The 23,821-nt window shown below is 38.5% G+C and overlaps 1 protein-coding gene across 2 annotated transcripts in view; it reads right to left on the reverse strand.

Annotated features, from left to right (window-relative positions):
- The window catches only part of unc13c (unc-13 homolog C (C. elegans)), a 196,376-nt gene that overhangs the window by 137,793 nt on the left and 34,762 nt on the right, over nt 1-23,821 (reverse strand). For both annotated transcript variants that reach the window (XM_079620744.1, XM_079620743.1), the window contains exons 8-10: nt 21,603-21,830; nt 19,447-19,588; nt 1,816-1,985 (exon numbers count right to left, since the gene is read on the reverse strand). In XM_079620744.1, the coding sequence (XP_079476870.1) occupies nt 1,816-1,985; nt 19,447-19,588; nt 21,603-21,830 (540 nt within the window). The remainder of the gene's footprint in view (nt 1-1,815; nt 1,986-19,446; nt 19,589-21,602; nt 21,831-23,821) is intronic.

Consider the following 23,821-nt stretch of genomic DNA (forward strand, 5'->3'; position numbering starts at 1 on the left):
TCCCTCCTCTCGGACCCTGTCAATAGCACATGTGTAATGCAGCTGACCTCAGAACAGTGACCTGCAGACAGACACACACCAAACCTCATCAGCGCACGGACATGTTCCTTTACAAATCCGACCCCAGGTCAAACTGCAAATTTAAGCAGGCCAATAAGCACTGAAACACTGAAACAGACGCCAAATTTAAACCATCAACCTAAGCTGAACGTCAACTATTGTAATTTTGTAACGTGAGACTTTATCTTTGGTATAATATGCATGATGATGAATCGTGCTTCAGAAACGCTTTCCCTGCCACTGACAGAATTGTCTCTCATTTATGAGATAACTGGAAGCTTGTTTTCTGCCACATAATAAAAAATAAAAAAGACTTTCTCACAATTCTGACTTTTTTTCCTCAGAATTGCGAGTATAAAGTCAGAATTGTGAGATATAAACTTGCAATTCTGAGGAAAAAATACCTTTTTCTTAGAATTGAACTTTATAACTCACAATTGTGAGTTTCTCACATTTCTGACTTTATAACACGAAATTGTGAGTTTATATCTTGTTAAAATGTTTAACTCTGTGGCGGAAACAAGCTTCCATTATAGATGACACTTTCCCGCCACTGACGGAAATTTCTGGCTTCCCGCGTACTCGCTGTTATACGGTAGGGGGCACTATTACGCATCTTTAGAAAGACTACAGAATCTCTGGTTTAAAACAAAGGCAAAAAAGAAGCAGAAACAAGCGATAAAAGCATTGCTTAAGCAAGTTATAGTCTTTGACAAAAATGCGATTTTGGCAGGTTTTTGTTGTAAATGTTGCATTTTTTATGAAACTTACTTACCCACATTCAAGTGCTCATAAAAAAATGAAGGAATGAAGCTGGAATAAACTGTTTATTTGTTGTTTAAAAGCAGAGGCTCTGTTCTTTCTTTTGATATATTGCATGTTCAGATATTGCTGGCGGTGATTTGCAACCCACTTTAATTTAATGATGACTTGAAATTTGATATTCGGCAGCTGCTATTAAAATAATAAAGGACAAATGGCACTTTGCAGATAACACTCCTCACATCTTGTTTCGTCACTTAATTGCTCTAATTGATGTCTGGTCCGTGGCCGCAGCGGCCAGACAAACTCCCATCTGGAACTTTCTCACATCTCGATGTGGACAGATGGAGAAGGACGGCACAGATATCAGTGGTTCAGTTTAGCCAGAGTCACAGCTCTAAAAACACATACTTCTGCTCCAAGCCAAGGAAAACAAACCAACACACAAACCATCCACAAAAGCAGAAATGATTCTCTGCGGAACAACGAGGCCATCTGCAACTTTCCTTGAGAAGTATTAAAGGGACAGTTCATCATTAGCGAAGCTAGAACACCTGATATAAAGCACAGGATCAACTTCTTTTATGGTGTCTGTCATTTTTTGGAGCCACAATGGATAAATCAGGTAAGTAATGCTCAGAGGAATCACATTTCAACATAAAATCAAAAGATTATATTATATTTAAAATATATATATTTTTTAAGTCTTGCTCTGACAACATATTTTTGACAATAAAACATTTTTAATGTAAAAAAGCAACCTAATTGTCATAGATTTTTGGGAAAACTAAAAAAAAAATGTATATAAAGAAATAATTCTCATTAATTATATATACAGGTAATAAATAAATAAATACATTTTATTTATTTAGGGAAGGAAAAAAAGCCATAAAAGTTTAGATTGACATGCGGGTGAGTAAATGATGATTTTGTTTAGTCTGTTTTTTTTTAATGATTCCTTTAACTTTTTGATTGAAGAGACCCATTACATACCGAGATTATACCAGACGTCCATCTCCCCGCTCAGCATCCGCACCTCGATGATAGTCTGACCCAGAAAGTCATCAGATTCCTTCTTAAAGTGCTGCTTCACTCTGGACTTAATGTCGTCGTCTTCATCCCACACACGGACTTTTATACGGTCTGTGGCGTTATGGCATTCGCTGAGAATAGAGAGAAAGGAGTGTTAGAAACATTTCTCAGACAATTTCAATTTCTCATCAAAATTTGATGAGAAATGTTTGAGCTCGAGATCTTTTGATTGCAATCCGTTGGTATCTTGGGAAATCTGAGCATGGATCTCTTCTGAAAGATGCTTTTTTTCAGAATCTGAGAACCAGGACTCTTAAAAAATCTTTTTGCTCACCATATAATATCATTGCTGCTTTCTAAGAAAAACAAATCCGATATTAAAGAGATCTCATTTGAGATTTTTCTTTCTCCAGACAGAACACTATTGACTTTATTTAAGAGTCAATTTACCTTTGAGGACGTCCCAAAGGGAAGTCTTTTGTTATTTAGCTGACATCACAGGACAGTTTTGTCCCTAAAGTATAGCCAAGAAAATCCACACACACACACACACAGAGAGACGAGTCGCGAGCTGCTTGCCGAACTGCTTTTAAAGGTCATATGCTCCACTGAATCTCCAAACAGGGCACTTAGCCTCCTGTGGTCAATCTCTATGTCTCTCTCTCCGGTGGAGGGGTGATGCGAGAGACAGACGGGCTCACAGACAGACGTTACGCCTGCAGACAGACGCTCCACAGATGCAGTCAACGCAACACAGCCTCACAGCACTACAGAACACAGCACAACCCCGAAACACTTCCAATCACATCAAATCATACTGACTGACATGATCCTGAGGAGAAAATATAAATATCATAATATTACAAGAACGGTAAGAGTTTTGTACAATGATCGCTGTGAGGGCCAGACAAATCCTGACACCGTTGCTTTATATGGAAGAATCAGGTCTGATCGATTACCTGTCCTTTTAATCAGTTCATTCTTGATGACATGAACTGATGTTTTGGAATTCATACAGTACCGTTCAGTAAGTTTGGTGTCAGTAAGTAAGGGGTCAGTTCATTCCAATTTAAATAAAATGCTGTTATTCTGAATTAAAAAATCTGAAAAAAAAAAATGTCAGTAAGATTTTCTTTAAAGAAATTAATACTTAGATTTTGCAAAGAAGCATTAAATTCATCAAAAACGAGAGTAAAGTAATTTATGATGTTACAAAAGATTTATATTCATATACATGCTGTACAAAAAATACATGCATACTAAAAATTTCGGTTTCCATAAAAATCACAACTGTTTTCAACTTTGATAATAATAAGAAATGTTTCTTAAAGCTACACTGTGTAGGAATTACTCCCATCTAGCGGTGAAATTGTATATGACCACAAACTGAATATTACTTTCTAGCCCCTCCCATTCCGAGGGCGTTTTATCTCCTACGGTGGACATATTATTTCAAATCTGCTGGCAGTCGCGAGTTATCTCCCCCTCGCATTCGTCACGGTGCCACTGAGTGTAAAAACACGAAAGGCGAAGCTTGAAATTTTCAGGTATGTCCCTCTTTGGTTAATGTATTTTCAAGATGGAGGTGCAACATGGCTTCCGCCATTCGAGCGACTCACTCGTATATATTAGAAATGGCAGATTCTACGCTTCCGAGAAAACTTGATTAGTTGGTAGAAGTAATTATACATTAATGAGCACATATACTTTTGAAAGACAAAGTGTTTTTTGCTAAGAATCAACTTAAAAAAATTACACAGTGTAGCTTTAAGCAGCAAATCAGCATAATAGAATGATTTCTAAGCAGATTCGAGACTTCTTTCAAAAACATTAAAAAAAAATACCAACCCCAAACGTCTGAACATGCACTGAAAGAAAAAGATATAGATTTTTTTAAGTTTATGGAAGGTCAAAGATAGACGTCTCTTCACAAGAACAAATGGCCATAGAAAATTACACTGAAATGGATTCAAACTGTGCAGGAAAAAGCGGAGTAAAAAAAAAAAAGAATCACTGAAGCACAAAGATTTTTGCACAATTTGCACTTTACCATATGAAGGTGACATATTAAGTATTACAAAAAAATATGTAATTTATTGCTGTGAAAATTTACAAATTCTCTCAAAATTCTCAAATGTGTAGAAATGAAGCACCTACTCCACCCCATGTGTACTCATTAACAGTCTCTGCAACTAAATCTGAAATGTATACATTTTATAAATTAGAGAAATGATTCCCAGTTTCTGATTTTCTTTTAAGTTTATTTGAAGCACTAGAAAGTTTTAGTTTAAAGCTAATCCAGAAAGTGTGCTAATATGCAAATGAGACTAGCCACATTGTGCAACTTTGGGGTGGAGGAGATGCTAAAGAGAACTGGATCAATGTCACAGATTTACTTCTATGTGCCATCGTGTTTTACAGCACATGCCGCTAGGACTTCTCTAGATGGCGTTAGAAGAGAAAATACACCACAATAGAAGCTCAAGATCAGAGAAATGTATATTGAGTCCTCACCAGCAGTTATAAAAAGACATACTGTGAAGAATGTTTGATGAATTTAATTTGCTATTATGACAGAGAAAGACTATCAACCTGAGAAAACAAATGCAAGGTCTTCCACTATCTCTCAAATGCTTTTCTCCCATTGAAAACGTTTGTTTTCAATGGGAACTGAGAACTCATCTCATGATAAGCATTTCGCCATAATCCTGCATAAATTGTTCCAAATCAACAGATCCAGCATCTTCTGAAGCCCTGGAGTCTCTCATTATCCTATAGATATTTATCATGAGATTAAGATGAAGAAATGCACACACTGAAAGCGACAGTGTTTTCCCCACACACTCTCTCATTCACATAGTGCTGAAACTGCAATGCTGCAGCATTAAAATCCACATCTTTTACTGTCTTTGGAAGGGTTCAAAATTTAACAAGCGCCAAATGCGTGAACAAATAGGCTTTGGCGAGACATAAAAGTAGCTGCCCATTTGGCCAGACTCCTCAGAAAAGTGTAAACACTGTGAATCCTTCAAAAGATTTCTCTATTTGTTTAAGCATCCCGACCAACAGATACAGCATTACTGGATCAACCAATAGCAGAGTTTGGTGTGGAACTATGTTAATTCAACCAATGGCAGAAGGAGGGCGTGTTCTAAAATAGTGAACAGATGCCCACCCCCTATTTCAGCGGCGTTGGTTCCAGAAGTATTTTTCCCATAAGGATCTTAAAATGTCTTTATTTAAGCATTATAAGCCAAGAACCAAACCAACCAGCTATGTGGTGAATCACAACTTTACAGATTTTGATTTGAAGAAAAAAATTGAAAATTGGAAAATAACAGGCTGTGTACTGTGTAATGACTGTAATGGCTTTACTGTGGGAATGAACTACAATCCCATGAAGCACAGAGTAGACAATTAAATGTATATATGTATGTATTAATATATATATACTGTACACATAAGTTTAAAGCTACAATATGTAATTTTTTTCGCCACTAGGAGTCGCTTACCTCTTACAATAAGAAAGGCGTACGCTGATGACGGAAAATTCCGGCGGAATTATGGAACTTGTCGTCAAGCTGATGGATCTAATAATGTTTATGGATGAGTGAATACATTGATGTTTTTAATATGACTGTGGGATAAAGTAGGGCGCTATTGCTAATGAGAGACATATATCAGCGCCACACACAAGTCTCGCGAGTCCCGCGCCCGCGGATATAAAGGAATAAGGACCCGCAAGTGCTGTATTAATACTCACACAGGTCAGTTTATTAAACGATTGAAACTTGTGAGGTAACGCAGCGCTGTTTCACTTGCTCTACACTATCATACTAAACTGCATTTGAGTGTGGTGAAAGTTATAATGTTATTCTATGTGTTTGTTTGTCTGTATGAGACTAGCAGTAAGCTAGATCAACATTAGAATAACATACAGATCATATTCTAACATATTCTATATGCAAGTACACAACTGCAGGAAATATATCACACTGTGCAAGTGATTTTGGGATATTTTATTACAAAATTCTTACATACTGTACCTTTAAGTATTTATGTCATTTGCAGTGCTTCATGGGAGAGGCCGTTCCCTGCCAGCTCTTTTGGGTCTTTTTGATTGGTGGAATTTTTGTTTAATTTTTTTACCACAAATTCCACTGTTAAACATGATTATTTAAAAAAATAATGTGAAATAATGTGAATATATGGCTTCAAGAAATATATCATCAATTAACAACCTCATAGCTCACAAGAGGTCAGTAAGTTATCGTTAAAAAACTATTTCCCAATGGAGAAAATCTAGGGAATTTTTAATTCCGGAACCCGACTGTTGCACTCTATAAAGACACTCGAGGCTGTTTTATAATGAATACAGTCACGACTGAAGAGGTTACAGGCCCTTTGCTGCTTGTTGTGTCTTAGTCCCTTACAGCACCCTTAGTCTGTAACTAATTCACAATACAGCCAGGCCTCTCATTCATTATTGCTAAAGGAATTCACAGACCGTAATTACCTGTCATATTTCTCATTTCTCATACCAGTGCGAGGTCGACCACTTACACTGTACAACAGCAAGAGAGTGTGATCTCTTCTTTAATATTCTCTGAACTGTTTTTACTCAGTTTCAGCTCTATATTCTTACACCACACTCTTCTCCTTTTCTGTCAGGACCACTATCGTCAAATGCGATTGACAATTAGCATACAGTTAGGATTGGCGGTGGTTCTGTTCTGGGCAAGAACTCCCAGCGCATCCATGCAGCCTAGCATGGATAAGAGCAGGGAGAGCAGCAATAACCCCACTTATGGTAAACAGAACAGAACCAACTTGAATGTACTTCAGATATCATTAATTCAATTTAATGTACAACATAATTAGGGAATTTTTGTCTGATTCAGGGGTAAGCAGAATGCCAAATCCTGACTGACGTGAGGAGGAGCTGGGGATGGAGGAGGGTAATTTGATCCTGAGAAATGCGATGGCTGCTGATAATACTGAAGGAGCTTATATGTATACAGCAGTGTTTCCCCTACAATGTATTCAGTAGCGGCGCAGCGCCGCCGCTGGATTTCCAGCGCCACTGCAAAATCTTCACATGATCAGTAATATTACGACATTCACTTACACACTGTAAAGCATAACAGTAAAAGTAGACGCCTCCGTCTCAACACACGACCGTTGCAACGTATATTCACATCAAATGTTAACGCAGAGGAACTGGACACTGCAGTTCACAAAAGTTCATTATTTGCATGTGATTTAAAGCTTTGCCGGTTAAACATGTCATTCACGCGCTTTTCTGAGGGCAAACACACGACGCGCACATGCACTAAAAGCCTGTCAAACAGCGTCAGGTTACTGGGATAAGTTATCTTTCGCGTCTTATTGCGCTAATATACTGTCAAATACACACAAGGTTTACATAAACAAAGTTGGTCATGTCTAAAGTGAAAGAAAACAGAAAATGTAGAGAAAACTGCTCGTTAAATGCGTGTATATTACACGCGTCTTGTTCAGGTCTTAAAGAGACAGTAGCTTATACCGGTAATAGTAAACATGCTGCCGCTTGTTCTTAAAGTGATAGTTCACCCAAAAATAAAAATGTCATTATTTACTTACTCTAATGTTGTTCCAAACCAGTTAATTTCTTTCTTGTGCTGAACATAAAAGAAGATATTCTGAAGAATGTGGCTAACCAAATAATTGCTGGTCCCCATTGACTTCCATAGTAGAAAAAATATATACTATGGAAGTCACTGGGGTACATCAACTGTTTGGTTACCCAGATTCTTCCAAATAACTTTTATTTTCAACAGAAGAAAGAAACTTATTTGGATTTAAAACAAACAATCAGACCTTAAATCTTGTTGATGGTATGTCATATTTGTATGTCTCAAAATGTCCATTTCTATCCACAAAACTTGTCAGAAGTCATGGTTTTTTTAAGGGGTAATAATTTTTTTTTAAAATCTTCCGGAGGTGCATGCCCCCGGACCCGCGCGGCTTGGTAACAACTTCCGACACGCAACAGCACCGCTGCTGGAAAAAATTATAGGGGAAACACTGTACAGTGATAGGCGTTGTATTCCTATAGGTAGATGTGGATTAGCTGAGAATCAGCTGATGCGAGCTTGACTAACGTGACCTGCCAGAACTGACGCTACGCTTTACTTCTGTCAGGAACACTATCAAATATGATTGATTAGCATACAGTTAGGATTGGCGGTATGGTTCTGTTCTGGGCAAGAACTCCCTGCGCATCCATGCATCCTAGCATGGAACCCCCCAAAACAAAACCACATGCCAATATCCCCCAACACAAACTGACAGCGAAATTCTGGATGTCTTTTATGCTCTATCCCCAACACGACTGATGCTGATAGAATGGTTAATACATCCTGATGTTTGTGGCAAATGCATAGGTTAGTGGCACTATAGATCCAATCTAATAGGGGAAGCATCACCCCAAACTGGAGCGAGCAAGGACACATTGCAACAAGCATGTTGCTGTAACCAATTTAACAGTGTATGGGTTCTATTGGTGGAAGCTCACACCCCTAGCGGCAGCAAAATCTGATACAACAAGCATGTTGTATAAATCGCGGAACTATTGCTAAAACTAGTGTAGTTTGGCAGGGGAAGCATACACCCTACAGCAATAGCGCCAACAAGTGGCAACCAAATCTGATACAACAAGCATGTTTTATAACCATAGGACTAGTTTTAAAACTAGTGTAGTTCGGTCGGGGAAGCATGCACCCAGTTGCTCTGAGTCAGTGCGCAGCTAAGCAATGAAGTACAGTGTGCTTCCTCATTCATGAACATGATTTCTGCTTCCGTCGTACTGAATTCCATTGTTGTGGAGGTGAAGATGACGACTCTCATGATTCCACACTCATTCGCGGACCATCAAGCTACTATGTTGTTAGTGTTGAATGACAGACCTCTGCTGTGAACATACCTAATGTGTATTTGCACAGTATGTTACCAATAATTTAGATAAGCTTAAGCCACAAGCATGTGCTAACTTTAACACAGCGTGTGCAATAATCGGATTTAAAAAAAAAATATATCATTCTTTATTCTATGGCACCAAATTAGGCTTAAACAACGCTTTGATTACCACAACATGTTGCTTAATACAGTATGCTCAATAATACTAGAAGCCCAAATAATGAGAATATATTCAATAACATTTGCATAGCATTGCAAATGGTGGATGCTGCACATTGGTGGTGGTTGAGGAGAATCCCCCTTCCATATGTAAAGCGAAAATATAAATATAAAAAAGCGCTATATAAATGTAACAAATTATTATTATTATTATTAGCAACCATTACAGTACTGATAGCAATGTTGCTGAAACAACAACAAGCATTTTGCTGATACCTGCATAAGCTTAGCACAGCATGTGACAATGACACCAGATACAGGCCTAAAACACAACCATGTTCCAAATAACGACTGGGCTAAATAACTTTAAAATACCCATGTTTCCATTAGCAACTAACAGCTTTTAAAGCAGTGGTTCTCAAACTTTTTTATAATAATCCCTTTAACCCTTTAAAATAAAAAATCTGAGCAGGTTTCCAATAGCAACCAGATAGCCTTAAGCACAAGCATGTTTCAATAACAACAGAAAGACTTTAGAGCAAGCATATTTCCAATAGCCTACATTAAAGCTTTAAGAACGCCATGTTTCCAAGAACTAGATAGACCAAGCGTGTCCGATACCCAACAGAATCAACGCTGAACTGACTCAACTGAATAGTGGCTGTCTTTTTAGAGCTGTGCCACAGCAGAAAGGATTTTGTTTTCACCATGAATTGATATTTCCTAACTATCACCACAAGCTGCTTGAATCTGTGCTGCATAGTGCTAAACACACGTGTGCAATGCGAGCAGTTGCCAATGACAACAGAAAAGTAACGCACATAGCCAACATGATCGCATAAGCCTAGCAGGAGCATTTTAATGAAAACGACTAGATAAGCTCAAGCAACACGGATAGCTTTTAAAAAGGAACTTAGCTTAGCTTCGTGAAGACTTTCAGAGATAAATGGAGAGTGAATCACATCCTGTGTCAACCAATGATGCAAGCAGCAATGTACTGAGGTCACTTTCAAATCAGGCAGCTTATGATCAATGGGGCAAATCTCGTGCTCAAGTTCACGAACTTGAATGAATCTGAGGTGAAATCTTGCTAAATTCCCGATTGCACGATTCCTTGTGAGGTGCTCCTGAGAAATGCGGGATAGCTGCTGATAATACTGAAGGAACTTATATATGAATATATTGATAGGCGTTGTATTCCTATAGGTAGACGAGGATCAGCTGAGAGTCAGCTGATGCAAGCTTGACTAACGTGACCTGCCAGAACTGACGCTATGCTTGATTTCATGTACACCAGAGGGTTGTAATGAAATGAATGTAACACAGATGATTGAATGGATGGATGGATGGATGGATGGATGGATGGATGGATGGATGGATGGATGGATCTTGTGATAACCGTTTGTCAGGCAGAAAATACAAACGATTGCCTATCATCTATCAACCTCAAATAAGTATTAGCAACTTTTTTTTCACGACACATTCATAACCAATACTTTTTGCAGACGCAGAATCATAAATGAAAACCGACGCGTAGCCTACAGCATAGAGGCTACGCCGTAGGTCTGACGCAGAAGTATAAATTAGCCTTTATGTGAGGGTTTGAGTGCTGATTAGGCTATGTCCTTATTACCTACACGTGCGATTGGTCGACTAATCGTGAACGACTAATAGTCGATTCGAAAAATCTTTAGTCGAAGGCAGCCCAAATAGAGAGAGAGAGAGAGAGAGAGAGAGAGAGAGAGAGAGAGAGAGAGAGAGAGAGAGAGAGAGAGAGAGAGAGAGAGAGAGAGAGAGAGAGAGAGAGAGAGAGAGAGAGAGAGAGAGAGAGAGAGAGAGAGAGAGAGAGAGAGAGAGAGAGAGAGAGAGGGTTTACTGCTGTTTTCGGACACTCTAATTTTCTCTTTCTCAACAGCTTCACTGTTCATCTTTCATCTCATCGTCTTCTTGGTTGGCTCCCATGGGACTTTTAACGATTGGTGCAGAAAGCTGTGGGGGCAGGGAAGGGTGAACGAGGGGTTGGCAGACCAAACCCTTTAGAAAGGTTTCCTAAAGAAGCTTTCATACCACCATCAACATAAACTTCCCATAATGCTTAGAGGCCATCTCCTCAAGCACCCCGGGACTGTCAGATTTCGACATGTCACAGCACGCGCAAACTGACCGGTCATGTAGCCTTTAGAATCCGTGCATAACTTCCTCTTTAAATGCATGACATCAGTGGAGGAAGTAAAGCGTGCATTACTCAGAGGGGATTTATGATGGTACATCACTCTCAGAGCAGCCATCAACACCCATTAACATTGTCATACAGTACATAAGAGTGGTTTGTGTGAAATGACCATGAAACACCCCTAATGGATCCCACCCAACAACACTAGAATCAGCAACATATCTACTGGTGTTTACTAAGACCAGAGTCATCATTACTGCAGCTCATAATTAGCATTTAAACAGTGATTTAAACAAATGCAGGACTAGGGATGACAAGAGCACAGCTCCTTTAGTATTAAGTAAAAAAAATGAGAAAAGTAAGAAATGTAATGTAAATATAAATATAAACTACTGGGGGATAAAAACATTGCATATGTGTCAAAATATTATATCGATGCATCAGACCTTGCAGTGTAAATGCAGCCTAACAAACCTGCCACTATTTATTATGATAATTAATTTCAATTGAACAACATTATAGACAAGAAAAAGAAAAACACTCACTGCTTACTCCATATATATATATATATATATATATATATATATATATATATATATATATATATATATATATATATATATGCATATGCAGAGTATATGCAGTATATACATATAGTTTTTGATGTGGCATAAAATTGTGAATCATACAATTTTAAAAAATCATAAAAAACTAAGAACCTAGCAAAAACCAAGAACCACTCATATATCTCAATAACTGCATAGCAACACCCTGGCAACTATGTTTGAGAACATCACCTAAAATATAAGCAAAAATTCTAGTTCACAAAGACGATTTGAAATATGCCCTATATATATATATAGCCACAGTGTAAAAACATGCAAGCATATGAGAGGAATCTGTGTGGCCTTTAGCATACAGAACAATCCATTAAAGATCCCAAACCCTCTTCCATAGGCGGAGGCTGATGATTCTCTCAGGATTAAGATCGCAAGCTCGGATTGAAATGGAAAATTAAAGTGGGCGATGAGGATTAGAGGTCACGTATAAGACAACTAGACATACAAGCTGCAACTCTAATCACTGTCTTTAGTAATCTAGCAATCCTCCCTTACGGCAACAACACATCCACACATTCAAGCTAAAGTTCAATACAACAGCAAGGAAAAGCAGATCGCTCCAGCGGCGATATCTGCCGACAGGATTCAGCAGTTTAATATTTAAAGGATGACTCTCGCCAAAAGTGAACCTAAGCTATTTTTGTTAATCTACCCGAGTCAAACATTCGTGTAAAAGCATAATTAGAATGGAAACTGCACTTTTAAGTTTGACCGTATTTCCTTTTTGGTCAAAATGCCTTTTGAATGGGAGTGCTAGGGGCACTACAATGAGAGCATCAAAAGCGTTATTTTTTAAATCATTAAGGAGGCTCTACACAACATAAAACTGTGCTTGAAGTATCACCAGGGGCTCTACACATGAACTTGAGCATTGACTACATTGTTTGTGTACACAAAGTTTGCTAAAAAGAAAGGTTTTGTACGACTCACTTTATCAGTTAGTTTTTCCGGTGGCTGGAATTCTGTCAGTCAAAAGTAGTCGATCTACGTAACATGCAACGTAACATGAGGAGAGTAAAGATGGAAAGCTCCTAAAGCTTGTTTCCGTGAGATATTGCCAAGATGCTAAGTGTCTAAGTTATCATGCTTTTCATTGGAATTACAAGTTCATGACATTTCCTCATATGGAGCCCTATTTTAACGATCTGAAACGCAAGTATCAAACGTGAAGCGCAAGTAACTTTGTGGGCAGATCCCGGGCGCTGTTGCTATTATACCGGCGGGATAAATGACTCTTGCGCCCGACGCAGATCTAAAATGGGTCGGTCTGAAGTAGCTTCATTACTCATAGGTGTGGTTTGGGCGTAACGTGAAATAAACCAATCAGAGCGTCCTCTCACATTCCCTTTAACAGCAGGCGTGCTTGTTCCATGGCGGATTGCTATTATAATGGCGGATTTGCAAGCGCAGGAGCGGTTCACAGCCGAGGAGACTGAAACTTCATTCCCTTCCCATTCACCATCACATAATCTGATGTTTTATTTATTTATTTCTACATTTGCCGTAGTATTGTCGATGGGTTCAATAACACATCCTGCAAAAGGGGGGCCTTGGCCTCAACCTAGTGGTATTTGGGGGGCCTTGTCATGGAAAAGTTTGGGAGCCCCTGTGCTAGGCGGCTGTCTGTTTGCAAGATGGCTGATGTTGATCGAGCATTCATTGAGAGACTCACCGCTCTGTATTTGCTCTGGAGATAAATAGCTCCGTATGACTGCTCACTGCCAATATCAGTCGTTCCTCCATGTTGAATGAGTGACTTTTTTTTGTCATTTAGTTTTTTTTATTCAATGCCACAAGAACAAGAGTTATTACATATTCACAATATTACATTAACATTAGCCAGGAAATGAAAAAAAAAATTGTTTTACATAAAATCCAGGGCTTTCAATTCTCAACTCGCCTCTTTCGCGCATACTGGACGGAATGAGGCGAAATCGCGTCCATCGCGCCGCAGGACCTCCAGACGGCGCAGGATCTCCAGGAGTCAACGCGTCTTTACATTGGAAACTTAACATGGAAATCACTCGCTCCAGACGCGCAATTCACATTTGGTGTGAACGCAGCATAAGAGGGCAAGAAGACCACCTCTGGAACCAAGCCCGAGAAGGACAGGACTTCTCATTGGTCCACATGCAGTTTCTGCCCTTCGCCTATCTAGAGACTAATTCCTATGGTTTTGGCCTCTAACTGCCTATAAAATTCATCAGGACTTCCGGATGCAGCTGTAGTTGCTGAAACAAAGCGAGGCCACAATGATCCATCCAAATCCATTCATAACCATGTTTGGAAACTTTAAAACTGATGTAAACTACACACATCCATTTCATACTTATTCAGAGAAATACGTTTTCTCAGTAACAGTTATTTATAGAGCAACATCTTACACAAATTCAGCTGTAAATGTACAAATGAATGAATGCATTACAGTTTGATCTTCTTCCAGCTTCTTTGGATTCTACAGTATTTGTTTAGAATATTGCCAAAGGTATTCTGGTGGTGGTTTGGAAAGTGAGAAATGTATCGGTAAAACTTTAAAGACACTTTAAAGACTTTTAAATGTGTGCTTTAAACAAATAAGTTCCACAGGGGAAATAACTGATGCCAGCAGCCAATCGCAGCACTGGAATGGAAGTGCCAAATTGCAATCTCCTCCTCATCGGAAAGGGATAAAGGTACGCTTTCAACAGACACTCTTTGTTCTGGGTCTCAGTCCTGCAAAAGTGAGACAGCAACAGCTACAACCACATTCTGAGTCGCGTGAGACTGTAATAGATCAACCATGTACTGAGCCTGCGGCCTGTTACAGGGAAGGCAGCAAAAGATACAAGTTCTGAGTCTCTGGCCTGCAAAGGTGAGACAGCAACAGATACATTCAAGTTCTGAGTCTCACATCCGGTGGGACAACAAAAGATAGATCCATGTTCTAAGACTTTATAGTCTATGAGGAAAGAGACAATAACAACTACAGCATGTCCCGATTCTCTATGTCAGAGAGACAAAAGTGGATCGGCCAAGTTCTGAGTGCCTGGGCCAGAGGGGCAGAAGACAAACAGAGACATTTGCAACAAGGTTGAGCTCTGGTGAGCAAACCTTTACTTCAAGGTACTTCATCTGCATGTTCCAGATTAAGGACCTTCCGCACATACTTCAGGGCCTCATCTGCGTTTTCCAGATTTGAGGACCCTTTTGGTGCTGCTGTTGAAATGGATTCTGACTCATTTCCCCACTGCATTGTCACCCAGCACAACCAGTGGAAGACGTCACCACCATCGAACTGCTCATTCGACCATGAGGAATGTAAATATCAGTATCAGTATATGATTTTATAATTCAAATAAGAGGTAATATAGCTGATGTTAGTTAATAACAAATAATCTTTCATTTATTAGTTTGATGCATAATAAGACTTTTCACCTTATTAGTTTCAGAGAAACAACAGTTTATCTTTCCATAAAATAACGTAACTCTTCAATAGATACACTCAACTTAATCACTTGTATTTTATGTGTCTGCTGCACTTTATTCCTTTATCATTCATGGTATTCATTCAGTAGTTGTGTTAGTTATTCTTGTTTATCTTTTTGGTAATAAAATCTATTTTATTACACCTTTGTGCTGATAATACAGAAGAGGTTTTACAAGTTAATGATTTCAATCACCCATCAGATGAATAAATCAGCTGACCAAGTCCCTCTAGGTTAGGCTACATTAATTCTCTCACACTGCCAAGGTAAAAAAAACTTGTTCCATGGCGGATTGCTATTATAATGGCGGATTTGCAAGCGCAGGAGCGGTTCACAGCCGAGGAGACTGAAACTTCATTCCCTTCCCATTCACCATCACATAATCTGATGTTTTATTTATTTATTTCTACATTTGCCGTAGTATTGTCGATGGGTTCAATAACACATCCTGCAAAAGGGGGGCCTTGGCCTCAACCTAGTGGTATTTGGGGGGCCTTGTCATGGAAAAGTTTGGGAGCCCCTGTGCTAGGCGGCTGTCTGTTTGCAAGATGGCTGATGTTGATCGAGCATTCATTGAGAGACTCACCGCTCTGTATTTGCTCTGGAGATAAATAGCTCCGTATGACTGCTCACTGCCAATATCAGTCGTTCCTCCATGTTGAATGAGTGACTTTTTTTTGTCATTTAGTTTTTTTTATTCAATGCCACAAGAACAAGAGTTATTACATATTCACAATATTACATTAACATTAGCCAGGAAATGAAAAAAAAAATTGTTTTACATAAAATCCAGGGCTTTCAATTCTCAACTCGCCTCTTTCGCGCATACTGGACGGAATGAGGCGAAATCGCGTCCATCGCGCCGCAGGACCTCCAGACGGCGCAGGATCTCCAGGAGTCAACGCGTCTTTACATTGGAAACTTAACATGGAAATCACTCGCTCCAGACGCGCAATTCACATTTGGTGTGAACGCAGCATAAGAGGGCAAGAAGACCACCTCTGGAACCAAGCCCGAGAAGGACAGGACTTCTCATTGGTCCACATGCAGTTTCTGCCCTTCGCCTATCTAGAGACTAATTCCTATGGTTTTGGCCTCTAACTGCCTATAAAATTCATCAGGACTTCCGGATGCAGCTGTAGTTGCTGAAACAAAGCGAGGCCACAATGATCCATCCAAATCCATTCATAACCATGTTTGGAAACTTTAAAACTGATGTAAACTACACACATCCATTTCATACTTATTCAGAGAAATACGTTTTCTCAGTAACAGTTATTTATAGAGCAACATCTTACACAAATTCAGCTGTAAATGTACAAATGAATGAATGCATTACAGTTTGATCTTCTTCCAGCTTCTTTGGATTCTACAGTATTTGTTTAGAATATTGCCAAAGGTATTCTGGTGGTGGTTTGGAAAGTGAGAAATGTATCGGTAAAACTTTAAAGACACTTTAAAGACTTTTAAATGTGTGCTTTAAACAAATAAGTTCCACAGGGGAAATAACTGATGCCAGCAGCCAATCGCAGCACTGGAATGGAAGTGCCAAATTGCAATCTCCTCCTCATCGGAAAGGGATAAAGGTACGCTTTCAACAGACACTCTTTGTTCTGGGTCTCAGTCCTGCAAAAGTGAGACAGCAACAGCTACAACCACATTCTGAGTCGCGTGAGACTGTAATAGATCAACCATGTACTGAGCCTGCGGCCTGTTACAGGGAAGGCAGCAAAAGATACAAGTTCTGAGTCTCTGGCCTGCAAAGGTGAGACAGCAACAGATACATTCAAGTTCTGAGTCTCACATCCGGTGGGACAACAAAAGATAGATCCATGTTCTAAGACTTTATAGTCTATGAGGAAAGAGACAATAACAACTACAGCATGTCCCGATTCTCTATGTCAGAGAGACAAAAGTGGATCGGCCAAGTTCTGAGTGCCTGGGCCAGAGGGGCAGAAGACAAACAGAGACATTTGCAACAAGGTTGAGCTCTGGTGAGCAAACCTTTACTTCAAGGTACTTCATCTGCATGTTCCAGATTAAGGACCTTCCGCACATACTTCAGGGCCTCATCTGCGTTTTCCAGATTTGAGGACCCTTTTGGTGCTGCTGTTGAAATGGATTCTGACTCATTTCCCCACTGCATTGTCACCCAGCACAACCAGTGGAAGACGTCACCACCATCGAACTGCTCATTCGACCATGAGGAATGTAAATATCAGTATCAGTATATGATTTTATAATTCAAATAAGAGGTAATATAGCTGATGTTAGTTAATAACAAATAATCTTTCATTTATTAGTTTGATGCATAATAAGACTTTTCACCTTATTAGTTTCAGAGAAACAACAGTTTATCTTTCCATAAAATAACGTAACTCTTCAATAGATACACTCAACTTAATCACTTGTATTTTATGTGTCTGCTGCACTTTATTCCTTTATCATTCATGGTATTCATTCAGTAGTTGTGTTAGTTATTCTTGTTTATCTTTTTGGTAATAAAATCTATTTTATTACACCTTTGTGCTGATAATACAGAAGAGGTTTTACAAGTTAATGATTTCAATCACCCATCAGATGAATAAATCAGCTGACCAAGTCCCTCTAGGTTAGGCTACATTAATTCTCTCACACTGCCAAGGTAAAAAAAACTTGACTGGTTCCATGACCAAAGAGAGGGGGGAAGTGTTCATCTGATATACTCATAACCACACCTTAAGTGATGCGTGATCCAAAAGTTACAATGTCAGCTCTGACGTAAGTACCAATTACAGTATCCATCCATCCTTCCATAATTATGTCTGTCCGCAAGTCAAATTTCAAAGCTTTGCTTTTCTAGTGAAGAATTTATGGTTATGAATGTATTTGAAATTTTGCATCCTGTTTGCTACCTCAATTCAATTATTGAATTGGAATTTAAAAGGCATTCTCAGTTCAATTCTGAATGATGAATGATCCATGTTGGTCACACACCACTCACTCTGAACACACAGCTTGCAAAATACAGCAGTGTGATGAACAAGTGCATTGATCTCATAAAAATGACCTCAGCAAACCCTTAATGAAAAAAGCAACTAATAATCAGGAACAACCATAAATACACAAATAGCACAAGATATAAGGTCTCTGTCCGGATTGTACAACATTCCCACAGTCAGGGTGGTGCTGTAGATATTAGGGGTCTGATTTATTGGCTTTGTGCATCATCAGAAGCATCAAATCCTAACAAAGGTTTATGAATGGAGCAGGGCAGTCTTCACTATAATGTGACACCCATGATTGCAGAAGCCTCAAGGATACACCATCAGGAATATGAAAAGAAATGGTCCCATGAAAGAATGACAGGGCCAACGGGAATACAAATGATTTCCATTACTCCTCATTTATGAACCTTTTCAAACAAACTAAAAAGCTCCTTTGAGTATCAGCAAAAAAGGCAAAGATACAGACTCGTAATGGAAGGGCTCTACAGAAAATGTCAAATTAATGAAAGGCTACTTTGAATAATTCATATGCCATTTGAAATTTTGTTTGTGATTGAGTGGCAGAAATGTTGTGAAATGTAAACTATGTCTCTGCCCTTTGAGTTCAACCTAATATTAAAAAGCTTCATTGCATAAGAATAATCGCATAAAACCATTTTCATCTCTAGCAGCTCATGCAGAGAGCCTGATATTCTGGAGCAGTGGATATGAACTGATGGGTCACGCCCTAAAAATGTGCCTCAGGTCTGTTCTGATGGGTCGTGAAAGGCAAGGGAAAAAACAATGTTGAATGCCAATATAAAACGGCAACAAACCATATAATCATGCATCTAAATTCACTGTATTTTAGTGCAAATTCATCTGTCACGTAATACCAACATAAAAATGGTCACGATAAAAGTTTGTGCTGAACAAAAAATGTGTTACACTGTTGGCAGCAGAGATTTAAATGATTTTGATGATTGAATTATTATTTGTATTTTTTAATTATTATTTATTTGTATGATTATTATTTTATATTAACATTAAATCTCAATGTCTTAAGGATATTTTTTGTATGATACATCAGTATTGATTGCTCTGCAAATTGATTTCCAGTGTAGAAATCTGGATCCTGAAGCAAAACCAGTTGAGAACCACTGATCTAGAGCATCAGCACAATGTTAGCTAGTCTTGTTTATAAGACAGAAGGAAGATGAACAGAAAACACATCTGTTTTCTGTGAGACTCACAAGAAAAACTTCTCGTCCCAGATGGGGTTGAGATTGCCGAAAACAGTTTTGGTCCTGCGTTTGGTCTTTCCCACTTGTACTGTGACGTAGGGGTCGCTGGAGCCCGTCTTGTCTTTGGCTTGCAAACCTTGAGCACATAGAACTAGAGAAGGGAGACAGAAAAAAAGACAACGTTTTGCAAATTGTGTATTCTAAAAGAAAGCAAAAACATTTGCATTGGAGATAAAATGTTATTGTCTGAAGAACTGTCTATAGTAAAAAAAAAAAAAAAAGTAAGATAAATCTGTGGTTTTTAGTCATAATTTTAAGATATGAAGACAAAGGTTTAAAGATTTTAAGTTATGCTGGTGCCAGACCACAATCCATCCTTGAACATCACTCATGTCCTATCTGAATGTGCGTATACATATGGCAACCTAACTAATAACTGCAATAATGCAACATAAAACAGTGTGTAGCCTGACTGTGGCACTAAAATCAGTCAATGGGGATACCATTCGTCACAGAGCCAATAGTAGTTCACAGGAAGCTCTTGCCTCATTAATTATGAACGAGCAGGGTGCTAAATTATTCAGGGAACATATATCCTTGGGCTTGGAGACAGACAGACATTGGTGCAATGTCACCGGGCTGGTTGAAGAGGGTAATATAGTCCGAATAGTTTAGCTAGAATGAAAGAGCGATGGCATGTTTGTGTTTCCAGAGGTGTGTTCACACATTGATGTCATGTTAGCGTGTCTGACAGTGACGGTCATATTGGTTTTGGTGTCATGGCACAACACTCTCTCACTGAACAAGATAGATTAGATTAGATTAGATAGATAGATAGATAGATAGATAGATAGATAGATAGATAGATAGATAGACAGATAGATAGATAGATAGATAGATAGATAGATAGATAGATAGATAGATAGATAGATAGATAGATAGATAGATAGATAGATAGATAGATAGATAGATAGATAGATAGATAGATAGATAGATAGATAGATAGATAGATAAGTGTATGTTGCAGTCAAACTAAATCAGAATGAACAGAGGCTAGTGTTGAAACTCATGATAAATAAATCATTGCATGAATACTTTCTAAAATGGGAGTTTCGACCGTACGCCAGGATAAATTAAAGCAGAGAGCTGTTTTTCTCTCTTTGTTCTATTGACACTCTGGCAGTGTTGCAAGCTTGGCAATAATTCACAGCCTCTGTTGACCCTCAAAGTCAGGTGAAGGAGCAACACTGATACGGACACATATAGGAGCAAACTTCACCTGGCACCGGCTGAACTAATACAGTGGCTTCTGGAAGATAAAATATGACCGAAACATAGCATTGTGAGGATATACGTCATGCAGACGGACAGAAACTGTTCTTTATGACTCAGAGAGACGGATGCGACTGCCTATGTTTCTGTCCACAGCAGATGGTTGTTGTCGTCTAGCGGTTTAAGCTGTCAGAAAACAAGCAAAACTCTCGGCACATTTCCCAAACTAAACTGAGCAGCATTTCCTCCCTGTAGGGTCTGATCCAGCCACAGACCCAGAGATGCACAAATAGACTTTAAGGGTGAATCTCATGAAACGTGTCTAGAACATGCTCGGCCAAAACTTTTTCTATTTTATTTTATTATTTATTATTTTATAACTTTATAGTAATACTTCTAAATAAATTAAAATTAAACTTGTCAAGAACAGGCTAAATTTACCTGCAAAAAATATAAAAAAAAAAAAAAAAAAGGACATTTTTTTTATAAAATATTTATAGAAAAATAATAAAATGTAGTTATATAGTATAGTGATTTTATACTAATAATACTTTAATAATTTATAATTAAAAACAGTGTGGTCATTCTTGCTATTTTATTTACATTTGCAATGAAATTGTTCATTATTTGAACATTATTACAATACATAATTAAGATATTATAAACCAACCGCAATTCAATTCTGAATCACATTTTTAATCAATCAATCTATTTGCCACTTGTACATGCATTTTTTTAAATCTATTTTATATGACAGTGAAGCCTACTTTCGGACCACTAACATTTGCATGCACTGACTTTATCATGACACTTAAGCAAATTCTCATTTTAAATTTTTGCATGAAATATGACCACGTTCTTGTTAGGTTATGTAAGATTTGCTCATTGCTTACCCGTGATGGTGATTTTGGCAGACCACTTGGACGTCCCCTCCAGCACGGCCTGTTTGGCTGTCTTCAGCTGGGTGATGAAGTCTTCCTTCGTGAGCAGAAACATCTCCTGAATCAATTCGAACACCTCGGGTCGGTTCTTCTCCCTGATTTTCATCCGTTCCTTCATGGCCATGATGATGTTTTGGGTTTTGTCCTCGGCTCCATGTTTCGAGCTCTTCTCTACTGCACCTATAGAGGATGATGAGATTTACATGTGTTCTTACATAATCTCTGGTGATATGAGCAGCAATTCCAATTTCTATACTGTCCGGCCTAAACAGTATATAAGATAAAGTGAGATGCATTCTAAATTATAGTACATTAAAAATAGCATGTTAAAGGTGCCTAGATGGTGTATTATTTCTGCTGGATTTTGAAAGTATGCATGCATCTGTGCTTTATGAGTCAATATTTCTCACCCAAAAAAAAAGAATTTGGAAAAAATGTATGATAATGATTGCCATTTTCAGCTGTATGAATATAGCAAGGGATGTGAGAACAAGTTTATAAATGTGTGATTATGCATGTATATAATCAGTATGCAATTATGCATATAATAAAATACTGAATCATTTAACACAATGCTTTATGAATGATGGACATTGCAACTCCATAGATATCTAACCCTTTCACACGTACAATCACACCGGTGTGATTAGAACGGTCATTGCATCATGTGATCAACTGCTAAATTCAAATGTGTTCTTTCGCGCGTTGGCTGGCGCTGAGCCAGAGACGGATATAATATATATCACAACTTTTCAGTCTTTTCAACCACATAATGTTTCTTTTAGGTTTCAGACATATACAAACACATAAGTACTAAAAAAAAACAATACATTTAGAGTTTGTAAAATACACACACTGATGTCTATGGAAGCGGCAATAAAAATCCTTTCCACACGTTATTCATATCAGATACATGTTGTGTAAGAAACTTTAAAGTTTACTCTATTCTTTTCCCAGTTCACCAGCCACTTACTTTCATGTATTTCAGGAGAAGTGGATGAATTCACGACACGTGTTGGGTAAATCCAACAGATCCGATTCTCTGAACTGTGGCACAAACTAACGAAACATGGCGGCGCCCATCGCGCATACAGCTCGACTAACGCGATCGTTATAAAGGTGTTTAAACAACCAAACACATCCACTTGCATATATTTGACAATCGGAATATCAGGTATTTCATGCTATAGCTAACAAATTTGTGAATATTTAGAATAAAAAAGGGAAAATTACATAAAAGCAGATCATCATTCATTCAGCGCTGCTGTGGCTGCGGTGTGTCACGTGACAAGCAATGACGCGTCACCATGGAAACCATAAAGTGACAACGGTCGCCTTGAAAAACTCACGCTCACGTCAGCCAGAATATTTTTAATTTACAGTACGTGTGAAAGTAAGGAATTTTGTAATGAAGATTTTATGATGATGTAGTTTGTCTCAATACTGGCGTACTATCTTAGTCAACGTGTGCTTTCCCATCATCAGTAAAGCACAGACTTCAAGTGCATATAAAGTATGCAAATTTACTACCATGTCAACATGCATATAAAAAGTGGGCATGCATATAAAGCATCTTTAAGACCTACTAGCCATTTAGACTAAAAGATTGTGAAGTGAAAATAGTATTGCTCATCCCTCGTGTGCAGCCCTGAAACAGATGATTATAGATGATTCACTGCTGCTTGAAAAACGTATCTCTGCACCCTATTAAAATGAATCATTCATTCAGATGCATCATAAATACCTTGCAAATGCTTTATAAGAGTGTTCAAGAGGTGCTGGATGTGGGAAATAAAACCGTGTCTCTGAGAGAGACGGTTTACTGGTGTCTCGCCCTACATGTCTTTCCTTTCATGAACCATGCAGAGAGAAGTGATGCACTAGTCAAACCAAACGCTCATACACACTCACATTAAAACACACAACTTCTAAATATGATGAGTTTGATGGCTTGTTTAATAAATCTCTTTCTGTACAGGCCCATTTGCGTCTCTGGCAGACAGCCACGTCTGTGAGGTTTACTAGGGAACTACATATGTCTCACGCACTTTACCACTCATCTGAGAGCTTATACTAGTGTAGATGGTTATTCTGTTAGTGTCGAACAATAAAATGAACAGCTGCCAAACACAAAATGTCAAAGATGAGAGCTGCCATGCTATGTGACAGAC

Source organism: Phoxinus phoxinus (genome assembly GCF_949152265.1).
Source record: "Phoxinus phoxinus genome assembly, chromosome: 8".
Taxonomy (NCBI): Eukaryota; Metazoa; Chordata; class Actinopteri; order Cypriniformes; family Leuciscidae; genus Phoxinus; species Phoxinus phoxinus.